Raw genomic sequence first — 15507 nt, forward strand, 5'->3', positions numbered from 1 at the left:
TTACAAATATTTATAATATAATTATGCATTTATTATCTGGATAGAATGTTAATTATAAATGGTTTAAACTATTACCTATTTATAATGGGCCATATAAAAAAATATAATATAAATAAAAAAATAACCTCTTTTCTTCATTAATAAAGTATAAGGGTGATCCATTATTCCTATAAATATATACTTCTATATGTATATTACGTACATTTGTTCTTTGTGCAAAACATTTTTGATGTAATTTTAATTATAAATTCTAAATAAGCTTTTATGTGTTTTTATTTTTTCATTTAATATTTATACATTATATCTTAAATTGTTAAAGTTTTAGTTATATTTTACATATCATTGGAGGTTTGAAATTGCCATATTGTTAAAAAAAGTATGCATTACATGAATGCCGTTATTTTTTTTTATTAAGAAACATTTATATAAATTAACAGATTAACAATAGTTAGAATATGTACAAATATTATTTTGAATTATAAAGTTAAAAACCTGTTTATTATGTATAAACTTTATTATTTTATCTAATTCGCGCGTAACAATTTCAATACTAAAGGGAAAATGTTTTACCTGGATTCAGATAATGGATTACAGAAGGAAGAAAGTGCTGATTCGGAGCTGAAAAGTACTATACAGGTATATTATAGTAATTTTTTCTAAATAATAATTTACATATAATTTATTTAAGCGTTCTACAGATAATGAGGAACACTAGCATATTGTGTACGGATAATATATACTTGGAAAATAAGTTTTTATTTTTTATTCTCGTAATTTTTAGGGTGATCGAATTATGTTTCACCATTTACCTGCGTACAAATTTGACCAAAAATTAAAGGAAGGTGTATCAAATAATATATATAGCACATATTATAATGGAATATATTATTTGCAAAATCAATATGCATGGGTTACTGATATATTCAACAAACTCAGTAGAAATATACGGTTGGTGCAGGGGAGTTATGTTGAGGGAGACGATTTCAATAAGAAGCGGTGCTATGATTTAAATTTTTGGTTATATGATGAAGTATATAAAAATTTGCAATCGTCAAAGCAAAATAGTGAGAATATGGGTAATATTATTGACAAGGTTCAGGAAGTTTGGAAAAATATTGTTTATAATCAGTTTTATAATGAAGAATACAAATGCTATCCGGATAAAGAATTACTGCTTAACATTGGTTATCTGCAAGAAATTAAGGATTTATTTGATTTCTTTGAAGATTATAATCAAATGAAAAAGGAGATTATCGCCAATACGTATAAAGCATGCTTTAAATATGTTGACTACCTAAAACAAAGAATTCCAGTATATTATGCTTGGAGAGACTCATGTAAAGTTGATGGATATGCTTGTAAAAGATATATTGATGATTATATGAAATATCGTCCATCAAGTGTAGCAAATGAGTTGAGCTACTTTAGTGTTATTCTAACATATTATGGAAATGAGTGTTATTCAAAGGTTTATGATATATTTGTAGACGCAAAAGAAAGGCCTAAACGCAATGATGGAATATATAAGCAAAAAATGGAAGATATGAAAAAAGCAAAATCTAGAGAAAATTTACTCAACACTAGGCTAGGAGATTGGTTACGTGGAAGTAAATATTACATTCCGGGTGATAACGGTGATTATTATTATCAACTAAGGTTTGTTAGATTGCGCATGTTCAGAGAAAAGTTCTTGCCACCTATTCTTGCTATGTTGGGTGCATTCTTGATATTTTATGCCCTCTATAAGGTAAAAAATAACTTTTATATAGTAATGGATATTTTGCTTTAGTGACTATAACATATTTTTTTTAATTTCCTATATATGTTATAAACTTGTTTTTTATATGATAATTATTTATAACTTTTTGTTAGTTTACACCTCTTGGACGATCCCTGTTACGAACACGAGCAAAAGTAAGGAAACGAATTAGACCTAACCTTAATTATGACGACATTGTGTTATTATATGGAAGTGATGAGTCCTTGGATACCACTACTGATGATAGCAGTTATAATTTATCATACGCGTCCTCGTTGGATAATTAGTTAAAAAGAGGGACATGCGGTGAAATATTATAGTTTAAGCCTTACATAAAACTATGTATTTTCATAATATTCGTCTTTCGAAAAACATGAAACGAATATAATAGTGGGATTTTAATGAGTACCTTATATATATGTAATAATGTGAGCTTTAAGAAAATAAGGATTTGCAAAATATACGATGCGATCTATACGTTTCAAAAAGGGTAAATGCTAAAAACACACGTCATATGTTCTCATTGTAAATATTTACCTGAAAAATAAACTACATATATTGTGACATAAGCTAAAAAATAAAAAGAGTTGAGCATGTTGCATTCCTTTTGGTTTTGTATTTAAATAAAATGTCTTAGCTTTTTACTTCAATAATTTTCTTTTTTTATAATGATGCATATTTATAAATATATAATTTATTAAAGATAATATTGTTTGTTCAATTTTTTTTAATTATTTGATTATATCCACGAAATGATGTATATTAATATGAAGTAATATAATTTTTTGTGGGATTTTTTTTTATTATATATTATTGCGTTATATAGTTAGCATGGGTATATTCAACTCAGGAGTATAGCGCAATATTCCTTTTTTTATTAAATGATTATTAGATAATTCAAGAAAGATATTTTAAAATTTTATATTACTAGAGTATGGAAATTTAAATATGTAGAGGAGTTCCCATAAAATATACCTTCTAAATGTCTTCATAAATACGACACTAGTTATTTATAAAAATAAATTGTATATCAATTTTGCAAAACTGCAATTTGTATGCTTATACCATTCTAAATTATGTAGATGTGAGGCACGACATGATTCTGATTACATCACCATTAATGTTTAAATTTGTTCGTATGGCATAAATGTTAAGACATGTAATAAGGTATTGTTCGTGATGCAAGGCACAGGATTGTTTATAGATATATGTAGAATATATAAAATATTCCCATTTAGTGTATTTTTAATATAATATATTATTTCTTGTGCTGTAAAAATCATGAAACACTTAAAAGGTCTTATAAATAATATTATAGGAACTTATTAAGGTTTATATTATACACATATATGTATTGGGATATTGAGAATGTAAAAAAATTCATTTGTTCGTAACTTTTAATGAAAGTATAACCCTTAATGAATAATCAATATAAATAATTAAAACTGAAAACAAATCGGTTCCTTACTTTAAGATTATGGGAACCAGGTTAAGGAACGGGTTTAACTAATTCTTTATACTAACTGCGAAAAAAGTTTTAATTATTGCCTCTCATATATTTTGTATAATTTTATCATAAATTGTATAAATATTGCTTTGTGTTATACTTAGTGTTTGCATAGTAATAATGATGTATTTGTAATTATGTTAATCGTATTATGGATGAATGCATTATTTAAAAATAATAAATTGTATGAGGAAAAGTTTATGTTTATTTTATGGTAGAAAAATAATTCCGTTATATAAATTAGAATAATATATGTATTAAAGATAGAATAATTAATGTCTACAATTTATTATATTATAAATTTATAATAGTGGGATCCTTGTTAAGTTATAGGTTCCCACTTTTTAAGTTTTATATAATGACATAAAAAGGCTATATAAATATTGTAATTATACATACAAATATATAGGTAAAAATGTACATATGAAATAAGAATTAATGGAAAAATATTGTGCTTAAAGATAAATTATACTTTAAATTTATCTTTGTATAAATAAATGTTGCTACATTTTGTGTTATAAGGAAAATAAAATATACAGGAATGAAACTAAATTATGTGTAGCAAAAATGCATAAATTAATGAAATATTTAATCAGTTTATAATGAATAAAATGTGCGAACATTAATTTTAATATATAATAAATATTTAAAAAAAAATTTATTTATACATATATTTTTTATTATATTGTTTTTAAAGAGTTATATATTAGAATTGTGCAATTTATGCTTTTTATTAAATGATAAATATGTAAAATGAATGCGTTATTGATACTAATTTATTTTTCACCTATTAAGAACTTATATGGATTAAATTAAATATGTCTATAATATATTTGTGTATTGGGTATAAATTTATGATATTACGGCAAATATACCATTTAAATGTAATGTTGTGTGTAAATGTAAAAAACATAAAATATTAGCAACACATATACATTAATATATTTTTTAACCAATTGTACATTTATTCGTAAATTAAACTTTTTAATACAAAGTAATAAAATAATATTTTGCAATATAGAAGTAGATTAATATTTATATAAATTAGTGTTATCATAGAAATACTGAGTATATTATATTAACATTTTATCTACTTCTATATTTATTCTTTTTAGCTTTATTTTTACATTATTATTTATTTTATATTTTCACTTATAAATCCTTTATTATTATTCCTATTTTTTCTGCTATTTTTCTGGTCTTAATTCGACATGCACTTGAAATATGTGAATATTAGTATTATATATCTTAACTCAATTAACCTTGTCACTTCCTTACAATAAAATTTACATAGGTTGATATGATATATAGTTTGCATCATTGTCAGAAAATATATCACCCGTTTCTTGCATATAAGATGGAACCACATCTATGGTACCCACACTATTTATGTTTCCTCCACGGAACTTGCGAATCCAGGAACCAAAGGGTGTGTACTAGTATGCAAAAAATTAAAAGATACATATGTAATATATTTATTTATTACTGTTGTACATGTAATGAGAGAATTTTTCCAGTTAATACTATATTAATTTATGTTTATAAAACATGTACATACTCTATATAATGCAGTAGCAGTTAATAAAACTGGAGCTGCACCAAGTACTGAATTAGTAACTTTTATTCCAATTCCGGACGTTTCATTGGTTTCCTCTGTACCAAGAGCACTGGCCGCAGCTTCTACTTTTTGTCCCGGTAAATGATTCATATCCCCATCACCCATAGTGATTTTTTCTTTGGCCTTAGCCCTTTCATGACATTTTAAAGTATTTAGCATTGTTTTAGGATTATATTTCTCGCATTTTCTGTAAAACTGAGGGCAGTTTTCTTCTTCTTTAGAACAAATACTTTCAAAGTGATTATATATATCACGTTTTTTTTCAATATAATCACAATATTCCAAGCATTTGTCACCGTAGAACGGACATGTTAGTGAAATTAATTCAGAATTAATACAGTAATCGTATAAGTCCTTTCTGTTCTTCCAATCCGTGTGATTAACCATATCAAGTTCAGGCTTACATTTTTTATAGTATTCTTCTTCACTTCTACTGGGTTTAAATCTACTCCATATCAACTGGAGAGCACCAAACCCAACATAAATTAAATTACTTCTTGTATCACGATAAATTTGTGTTAATTTATCATATAACCAATAATTTAGAAGTAAGGAAACATTGTAACTGGAATTTGCTTCACCCCATGATTTAGATGTATTTAAAAATCTTAGATATTTTTTACAAATTAGTTTCATTTCTTCTTTTTCTTGGTTATGTACATTTATATAATTACATATTGGATTATAATCATGTAAGTACTCAGACCCCATGTTCATAGCTTCGTAAAATTTTTCTGAATATAAATCATATTGAGAACTCCGGAACAGTTGCTACATAAAAAATAAATAATAAGAGTACATAAATAAATGTTTCTATAAAAATTATTTATTTATATTTAAGTAAAACAGCGTATCAAAATAAATAGTAAAATCTAATAATTCATATGAATAAATTAAACGTAAATCACTGAAAAATCTGTAGATGTAACTTGTCGTTGCATTGTTTTGAATAAATCAAAATATAATATAGTTTTATAGTAAGAGTGTTTATGTGTCTACTGTTTTATCATATATATTTCAGAAAAATTTTGTTTCTCTAAAAGAACATTTAACGCACATTAGAATTTATAAATAGTAATTTTCGTATATTATTGAAATAAGTATAATAAATTATGTTAAATGTGCGCGTTTTAACATTTAAATGAATTTCTACTATAAAAATATATGTTCATGAAATTATGTCAATGCTGTGTGAAATATAAATGCAAAAAAAAAAATAATAAAAAAATGTGAGACTATTTTATAAAAATTAATTGTAATTACTATAATTGTAAAAATAATTTCAAATCAAAGTAATTATGTATATATTTATGTTAAAAATACTATAATTAAATAATGTGTATAATAACGAAAAATTAATTTAAAAATTTAATTGTAGTATATCATTAGATACATATTCTTAGCATGATTATGATATTCATGCACATAAATGCTAATAAGTATAATATATTTATTTTAGGATACAAAAAGCTGATTAATTTTTTGAATAAAAAGAATATTTATTTGAAAATATAATACTGGAATAACACTATAAAATTTTTAACCTTAATCTCAAAGTATATAAATATTATTTTAATTTATTGTTTTCTTTAATTTATAAAATATATTTGATTCACTGTAAAAATTATTAATACATAAAAAATATATATTTAATATGAATAATGTATTTATTTATATTTTAAGGATCAAAAAGAGAAAATGAGAGTATTTTAATTTATATACATTCTACAATATTATTTTTATATTTTTGAAAATTCGTTATATTATAGCACAAAAAGAAATTGTATTCGAATTTAATTATAAATGTAAAATAATTGTAAGGATATATGTTTATAGTAAATATTCATTTATTAAGAATATCTTAATATTAAATGTAATAAATCAAAAATTGTTAATTGTTATTTCATTAATTTATAGATATGATATAATAAAATATATATAATTAATATAGAAACATTATATGTGTAATATATATTTGCAAATGTGTAGACAATAGATATATTCCTCCTTATTTACCCTTTAAATATGACGTAATAAGGGATAATAATTTAGTTATATTATTTAGCTTGCATAGTTCAATCTTAATATTAATTTTGTGAAATATGTTTATAGTTTGGATGAATAATTATTTTCATTTCTTCTAATTTATATTTAGTTTATATTACATATATTAAAAAAAATATATTTTCGTATAACTTCATTTGAGAGATGTAGCATCTTCGTTAATGTACGTATTTTGTATCATAAAATAATAAATTTATTGTTATGTATAATTAGGAAAAATATGTTACTAAAATTGGAAATGAAATTATTTAATAAAATTAAATGAAAAAATTATAATCTATGAATTGATTTCCATTAAATAATTGATTATATAATATAACGTACATGTAAATGCATTTTTACTATAAATATATACCTATCATTTATAATACTCTAAAATTAATAAAATCTTATATATATATTTTAGATTAATTTATTTTTGTAAAATGTTGTATCATTTCAAGGAGGAGAGTGTTTATATATCTAATGTAGTTTAATACATTTTTTAAAATATAATTACAAAAATATAAGCATTTCTTTTAATAGTAGAAAAAATAGTTATGTGATTAGTTTTATTTATTATTTTATTATGCATGTTAGAAAAATTTAGCATATTTACATATTACAAGTATATGTGTATTGACATATATACTTATAAATTGTGATGCTTTTTTCATTGTAATAATTATGCAATATATATTTTATGAATTATTAATAGTTTTGTGATGCATCATTTGAACAATAATAAATGCAATCTTCTTATAATTAAACTTTATTTATGTTATTCTTTTCCTTTTATGGCATTTATCATAATAGTACAACTATATATATGATGCATTAGGATCAATTTTATATAACGAACTATAAAATATTTAGATTTATTTCTTAAAAAATATATATTCATTAGAGATATTATGTTTGAATTGTTTAAATATAGTTATTGAGTGTATGATTTTTATTTTATCGTCACCTTATAAATAAACTTATTTTTTGGGAAGAAATAACGCAACATGGACTATTCCGCGAGCGGATTCATACTCATTGGGCCATATCCAATATACCCACCTTCATAATCTTGAAAATTTGGGAATTCTCCTGAGAATGGTCCATGGAAACCACTAGGAATTCTACGTACGCGTCCTCGTCCTCCTCTAAAGAAGGCTCCAACTGGAGTATACTAAAATTAAAAAAGTTATATTAAGAATTTTATAAAATAATTTGATAATAATTCTAATTTTTTCTTAAATGTATTGTACATAATGGGTGTAAATTTAAAATTTAGAGTACCCTAAAAAGTAAAAATAAAGCGCTCATCCCACCAGATACACCAACGACTGGTACGGGATCAACATCCTTTAGAGCACTAGTAATGGTACTCATCACTGATGGTGAGGACACTTCTACCTCTTTTGAAATAACTTGTTCCGCTCCATGTCCATGCTGTCCTGAATATAATGGTCTTTCTGAAAAATATGAAGGTATAATGGGAGTTTGAAATTTTGGAAACAGTTGTGTGCGTTCTTCATCTGCTCTTTTAGGGGGATCTATTGTTTGTTGGAGAGAGGTACCCTGATGGCTATCATTTACACTATGGTTAACATGTGCACTATTTCCTTTATCTGTTTGTAGATTTTCTTTATCTGTTTGTAGATTTTCTTTATCTGTTTGTAGATTTTCTTTTTCTGTTTGTGAACTGGATACACTTTCAGGTAATTGTGTTTGTAGTGTATGTGTTTTTACGTGTGTTTCATATTGTGGTATATTATCTACTGATTGTAATCTAGTTTGACTTATTTGTACTTCTTTATGTGTTTCACTATTTTGTACAGGGTCAGGTTTAAATAGTTTTGGACTGCGTGGTTCTGTTTTATAGTTGTAACATCCTAATCTATATAATGGAACAGAATTTTTAGCGTGTTCTTCAATATTCTGTAATATTTCATTAAATTTTAAACTTTTAGATTTAGTATCACGCATATAGTTATCATATGAGGCAAAAAAATCATCAAATAATGTACAACCACGATGAACAGTATCTTTATTGAACAAATAACATTTCTTGTATTTATCATACACATTATATAATGCATTTATTGTATTATACGTTTCATGTTTTATGTTATAAATGTTAGATATGCATCTATTCGGCCTGCCATATTTTTTTCCGTATGCATGCAAAAATTTTTGGAAAAGTAAAGTGAGATCTTTGTCATAGCTTCGTTTAATATTATGTTCTACTTCTTTGTATAGTATGTAGTTAATATACTTACAAGCGTCTGGGTTATTACCGTAGTAAAAAAGACCATCGTGGTGTACATGTTTTAATAGTAACTTAAAAGCATCTAAATAGTTTTTTTTCGTATCTCCTGTAATATCTGCTTCATGAAGGATATCATTCAAGTTTACTTCTGATGATAAAAAATGTTTTCTTGGATCGAATTTTTCTTCAAATTTAATGTAATCTTTAAAAGTAAGTAACTAAAAAAATATATATCCATTAAAACATATATAATGGTTGTGCCAAAATTATATGATAAATATTTTATTGTTATATATATGATGTCTAAATCATTTTAATAAATAATTATATATATGTACTCCTTAGAAAAACATAATTACCATATTATCCAATTCGGGGTCCGCCATTTTATTTTCAGAAATGTTCGTTAAATGAAATATAAAAATCTGTGAATGTATTATTTATTATTTAATAAAATATTAGGATGAAAAATGAATAAATTTTTGCAAAATATTTAATAATTATTTTAAATTTAGTCATATAAACCTATATTTCTATTATGTTTCCTTTATATATTACTACAATTTATAATATTATTATAAATATAAAAAAAAATTAACATATACATTAAATTAATTTATATTAATGTATATCAATATGTACTAAATAAATTAGGACTAATTTAAATATTTTTCAGCACAATTATTATGCTACACAGGGAAATAAACATTTTATGAAAAAAATATATATGTTCAAAGAAATTTGTATTATTCTAAATTATTAATCTTGCTATTATGTGATAATATTCCCTAATATTGAATCTTCGTTAATATGTACGAATTCAGTCCTTTAAATATTGTATAAAACATTTGACTTTTATAGTTAATAAAGAGTAAGTAATAATATATCGCACACAATATTAGTTTATTATATGGTTAATATACATGGGTAAATGATTTATTTTGAATTAAAAATTTTGATATGATTAAAATAGTATCTAAATAAAAGAAGATATCATAACGAGAAAATATTGTGTATTCATGTTAAATTCTTTCGTAGTTATAAAAAAATATAAATTATATGAAATTAACTTTTATAAAGTTATAATATATACTGAGTTTGATATATATTTTAAATTATTTCTTATTCATATCTTTTCTCCCTTTTATCTTGTCATAAATTTTTTCGTTTTATTTTGATTAATATTATACTTTAAGAAAAATTAATCAAAGCATAAATAGTAAATATATATTAAATAATAACATGCGTTTAAGGTATTTGATATGTTGTTTGATGTTAATTTGATAGAAATTTACATTATATCATTTTGGTACATTTTTCTTTTGAGCATTATTTTAATTAAAATTGTATTTACTCAATTTTATCAATCAATGATGTCGAATGTGGAACAATAAAATGTTTACGATATTTACACCATTTCATAAATAAAAACTCATATTAATGTAATATGAATTATTTTATATTATTTGTGTATTATATTGCATGTAATTAATTTTTTATAATACGAATAGTAAAGTTCGTTTCGTTATATTTAATTTAACATATAATTCTAAATAATTGAGCATAATTTATTTCGGCACAATGTATTTTCATCTTATTAATAGCTCAAATATGCAACATATTTTTTTTCGAAAAATTATGATTTTAATAATGAAAAAATTGAAGAATTCTTTTTTCCTATTATTCTTATTATTAGTTAAACTATCATACATAACTTATAATAAAGGAACATAATAATTTAAATTTCTATATAATCACAAATATAATTTCTATATAATAATATGAAAAATAAATAAAGTTATCATTAATTTTTTTTATACTGTATAAAGTGAAAACAGAATTTCTTATGAACAAATATACTTACATTTGTATAACACACTTTCATTTATATTAATATCCATCATCTCCAATAAAAATATGATATTTAACCTAGTTATAAACATTTTATATATTTATATGAAAGGGATATTTAAATAGATAATTATTATAGTAGTTTTTACTTTACGAATTAATAAAAATGAATTTTTTTTTGGATGTTTAATTGTATTGCATTGTATTTCATATTTCTTATTGCTAATATATTTATGTAATATATTGTTGATAATAATTTTTTTAATATTGCATTTGAAGTTATTACAGAATGAAAAGTAAGAAAATTTTCAGTGAAAAAATAATTTTAATTACAAACATTTATTAGTACATGCATTATAACAGGGATTTAAAAAATGTAAAGATAAACATTGCAGTATGTTACATACAAAAATATAGATAAAAAAAAATTATTATATCTACTTTATTACACTTGACATGTTAAATATATTTACAATTATTATACTGTACCGTAATTATATATACTCGTTTTAGCACAACTTCAATTTAATCTTATGTAGCATGGTAACCTAAATGAACCCTGTTTTTCATTTCGCTATCCAAATATGCAGCATAATTTTTCATGTAGTCTTGAATGTTTTCTTCCTTTTTTGGGGGTCCAGATTTTTTTCTTTCTTGTTTTAATTTGTTTAATGATTTTCCCAATGGAGTAAACTATTATTAAAATAAAAGGTTAATTACATATTTATAATAGTATAGAAATAATATTTATGTGATATGATGGTTTATTTATATTTTCAAGAAAAATATATTTACCTTAAACAAAATTACAAAAAACGCCAAAATTGGAGCCGATATTGTGGAAAGCTTGAGTAGAACATTTACTATATCTTCTGGATTATCTCCCAATATTAGGAATAAAAATGAATTTTTTTTTCCCTTAAACATGGAACGCCATCTTCTCTATTGGAACCATGTTTGCGTGATTTCTCTTGGTAATTACATTTATCATATATTAAATTTAAAACTGTAGGATTATAAATATTTCCTTAAACTGTTTAAATTCATTGTAGTAGTCTCAATTACTTTGATTGATATATTCCTCCTTAATACTGTAAAAAAAAATCGAAAATTTTCTTTAATATTCTTGCAATATGACTTAACATTCAAATTATTTTCATGTGAAAATTCCCTTTTAATTACATCGTAATTCTCAATAAATTCATATAATGTTTTCTTGATAACAAATTTATTTTTATCTATATTAATGTTCCTAAGGGAGCAATTATTAAAAGTGCTTCCATTAGCACCAGTATACATTAATACTAGTGAATATAAGTTAGGAACGAGTGATTGTTCTTTAGTAAGTCTCGAAAGATTATAATAAAATCAATATCCCATATAATTAAATTATTCACTGCCAGTTTTATCGCTACATTTATCCAAAATATCGTAAAGAGTTAATATAATATTACATGTTTTTTAACAAAGATTAATTAATTTTACTCCATTTTCCGCGTTATTCGCTATATAATCTTGACAATATTGACATTTATTTTATATTTCTGGAGTTTTTTCTTTTTTTTCATCTAATTCACTATAATTTTTCATAAAAATCATATAATGTTAGGTGTTTTAAAATATAATACTAAGAAAAAAATATATATATGCTCATAAATATATATTTAATTTAAGAATCACACATTTTAGATATTACATATGTACAATTGAGGTTTTCATTAAAACAAATTTTGAACTAAAAAATAAATTACATATTTACGTCTTTGCCAACGCTTATCGCATCTTAACCAGAATATAACAAGCTTTGGTAAGAAATTATTTTATTAGATATATAAATTAAGTATAAGTGAATATATATTTTTTTATAGGAATTATATATAATTATGAATATGTTATATTAAAAGTTATAAAAATAACCATATTAATTTATTATAATATAACAAGAAATTATTGTACAAATAAATTTACCATTTTTATACTAAGTGTTTAATAATTAGATGTTAATAATGAAATCACAAAAAATGTTAGCATTTACAAATATTATAACTAAGTCTTTTTTATCTACAAAAACAAAAGAACATAATTGTATTGGAGAAAAATATGAAAAGTCACTTAATTATATTAAATAATGGGAAACGCAATAAGTAAAAATAAAAAACAATAATCCATAAAATAGTTAATATATCATATGTCCTTTATTTTCTTTTCTGTTAAATATATATATAAATATATTTTTGTTATATTAAAATTATATATTTCAGAAAGCTTGCTATAATATTTTACCTTATTGTCCATGCATTCATGTGCGATAAAATTGAATGAGAATTCTGAAATATAACCTAATAAAATTTTGATGTTATTTTCTTGAATTTAGTACAACATTTTTTAGGGGAGTTTCTCATCCACTAACATAATGTTGTAAATAAGATATAGGAAACAAGATTATGCAACGTATTATAAAATATTTAAGGAAAATAATATTATTTATAGTATTCATACAATAATTGTCCCTTTCTATAAATTTTAAGATATATATTTAGGAACCTTGTAAGCACAATAATATAAGCAGAATATAAGTTATTGTTGTTACTATACATTCTAATGCAAATCTAGATATATCAAGGTTATGTATCACTAAAATTGTGATACGCCACATTGTACTTCCTGCTTTGAAATGGTGTTTGTTCAGCGTCCGATGTATATAATAATGCATCATGCGCTTCTTGGTCAATATTTACTATATTTTTCCCTTTTCCTGTGCGTAGAGAGCTTCCAAAAGGCGTGAACTAAAATAAAATTGAAATTCAAGCATATTAAATGTAATCCTCTCATTATAGTAAGATTTTACTAGCATATTTTATATTTATTGTAGTACAATTTTTATATTTTTAAATGGGATTCAGGTTAACCTTGAAAAAATAGTAAAAAATTGAGGATAATTCTATAGCAGAACCTACGACAGAAGTTGCTGCGATAGTAGTACTATTTTGAGTATTGAGAAGATGAGCAATTTTATCAAATTTTATCCATTCGTTATTTTTTATATATATATAAAGTGGATTTTCTTTATATTCTTCAACAGATAAGTATTTTTTACTGTGATCACTGCTATAACTCTTATATTCATAGTTTATTGAGATTCCTGCATATGGGTTTTCATCCTTGCATACATTTAGGAATTCGTTAAATTCTTTACAATACTCGTTATTCGAAGAAACACTGGAGAATTTTTTAATACTATTAATAAATTCTGTTAAAGCTTCTTCAAAATAGTCCATATACTTACACTGATTATTACCGCAAGTTATAGAACTTTTTTTATCACTGGCGTATAGAATTGTATTAAAAGCATATATCTTTTGGAACTTTTTGATTTCATCTTTTTTTAAACTATAAAATATGCAAAGATTATTAGGTTTACGTTTTATTTCTCGCTCTACAAAATTATTCCATCCTTGGAAAAGCTTTTCAATTTTAGAATCATCGAAATTAGCTTTCATTATTTTATCATATAACCAGTACTTCAAATAGATGTATCCAATTTTTTTTAATTCACTTTGGTGCTTATCAAAGTAATCATTATTATTTCCTATAATTGCAATATATATCCTGTATACAGTACTATACAGTTCCTTTAGGAGATCATTAACGTCAGTGAAATTTGTCCATTTATCTAAAGTACCTTTAAAACAGGATGAACCTGAATCATTATAGTTCACAGAATTACAGTCCCAATTTAATTCATTATAAATTTTGTAAAAATTCGAATCTTCTATAAATTTATACTATTACAATAAAAAAAAAATTAGATATGTATATGCAAACTTATAATATGTATTAAATAATTATAGAATATTATTTCTTAAAGTAGATCTAAATACTTCACGGTAAATAATACACTTATCAAAAAAAAAGTCATACTTCTTCTTTAATTTTATCCACAGAAAAATCTTTTTCACTAGTATTCATGTTAGATTACTGAAATTAAAATATACATATCGATTTTAGCAATTATATTATAGAAACATAGTTATGTATGTTCTAAATATTACGTTGATTTATTTTTAGCAACTTCGCATATAAATATACATATATTAATATTTCGTGTTGTCAAAATATTCTTAAGAAATTTAAATTATTATTCTTTACATATAATGAAAAAAGTAATTTTTAATATTGAGGCAACTAAGAGCTATGCAAAAAAAAACTATTATTGAACGTGAAAATATAGTATTTTAAGGAAAACTGTTATTTATACTGTCTGATTAAATCATTTAATATGTAAAATTACTAATATTCTATAAAAAATAGGAAATATTTGTTAACATATATTACCATATGTGATAAAGTGAAATATATATTTAAAACGTGACATTTAAAATGATAGTAATATAAAAAAGCAAAGAATACGTAGGAGATAATTATTATGAATTGGCTTTTAATAATTTAAATGCAACAATTCATATTAA

At 23.0% G+C, this 15507-nt stretch overlaps 4 protein-coding genes and 1 pseudogene across 4 annotated transcripts; 1 reads left to right on the forward strand and 4 right to left on the reverse strand.

The window, feature by feature from the left end:
• Nucleotides 1–561: 561 nt before the first annotated feature.
• Nucleotides 562–1789, forward strand: PVX_103660 (variable surface protein Vir16/32-related; the record flags this gene model as incomplete). Its single annotated transcript, XM_001612554.1, has 2 exons — nt 562–636; nt 782–1789. The coding sequence occupies 2 exons, from the start codon at nt 562–564 to the stop codon at nt 1787–1789; spliced, it is 1083 nt and encodes a 360-aa protein (XP_001612604.1).
• A 2763-nt stretch (nt 1790–4552) lies between these two features.
• On the reverse strand, nt 4553–5595 carry PVX_103665 (variable surface protein Vir4/32-like; the record flags this gene model as incomplete). The annotated part of the gene is made up of 2 exons (XM_001612555.1): nt 4553–4702; nt 4873–5595. 2 exons carry the CDS (start codon nt 5593–5595, stop codon nt 4553–4555), a joined length of 873 nt encoding a protein of 290 aa, XP_001612605.1.
• Nucleotides 5596–7942: 2347 nt separating this feature from the next.
• On the reverse strand, nt 7943–9573 carry PVX_103670 (variable surface protein Vir6-like; the record flags this gene model as incomplete). Its single annotated transcript, XM_001612556.1, has 3 exons — nt 7943–8104; nt 8215–9405; nt 9547–9573. The coding sequence occupies 3 exons, from the start codon at nt 9571–9573 to the stop codon at nt 7943–7945; spliced, it is 1380 nt and encodes a 459-aa protein (XP_001612606.1).
• Nucleotides 9574–11569: 1996 nt separating this feature from the next.
• On the reverse strand, nt 11570–12958 carry PVX_103675 (annotated as a pseudogene).
• Nucleotides 12959–13662: 704 nt separating this feature from the next.
• Nucleotides 13663–15007, reverse strand: PVX_103680 (variable surface protein Vir21, putative; the record flags this gene model as incomplete). Its single annotated transcript, XM_001612557.1, has 3 exons — nt 13663–13824; nt 13948–14823; nt 14960–15007. The coding sequence occupies 3 exons, from the start codon at nt 15005–15007 to the stop codon at nt 13663–13665; spliced, it is 1086 nt and encodes a 361-aa protein (XP_001612607.1).
• Nucleotides 15008–15507: the final 500 nt, after the last annotated feature.

The sequence above is a fragment of the Plasmodium vivax genome, genomic scaffold, assembly GCF_000002415.2.
Source record: "Plasmodium vivax scf_7130 genomic scaffold, whole genome shotgun sequence".
In the NCBI taxonomy this organism is placed as follows: Eukaryota; Apicomplexa; class Aconoidasida; order Haemosporida; family Plasmodiidae; genus Plasmodium; species Plasmodium vivax.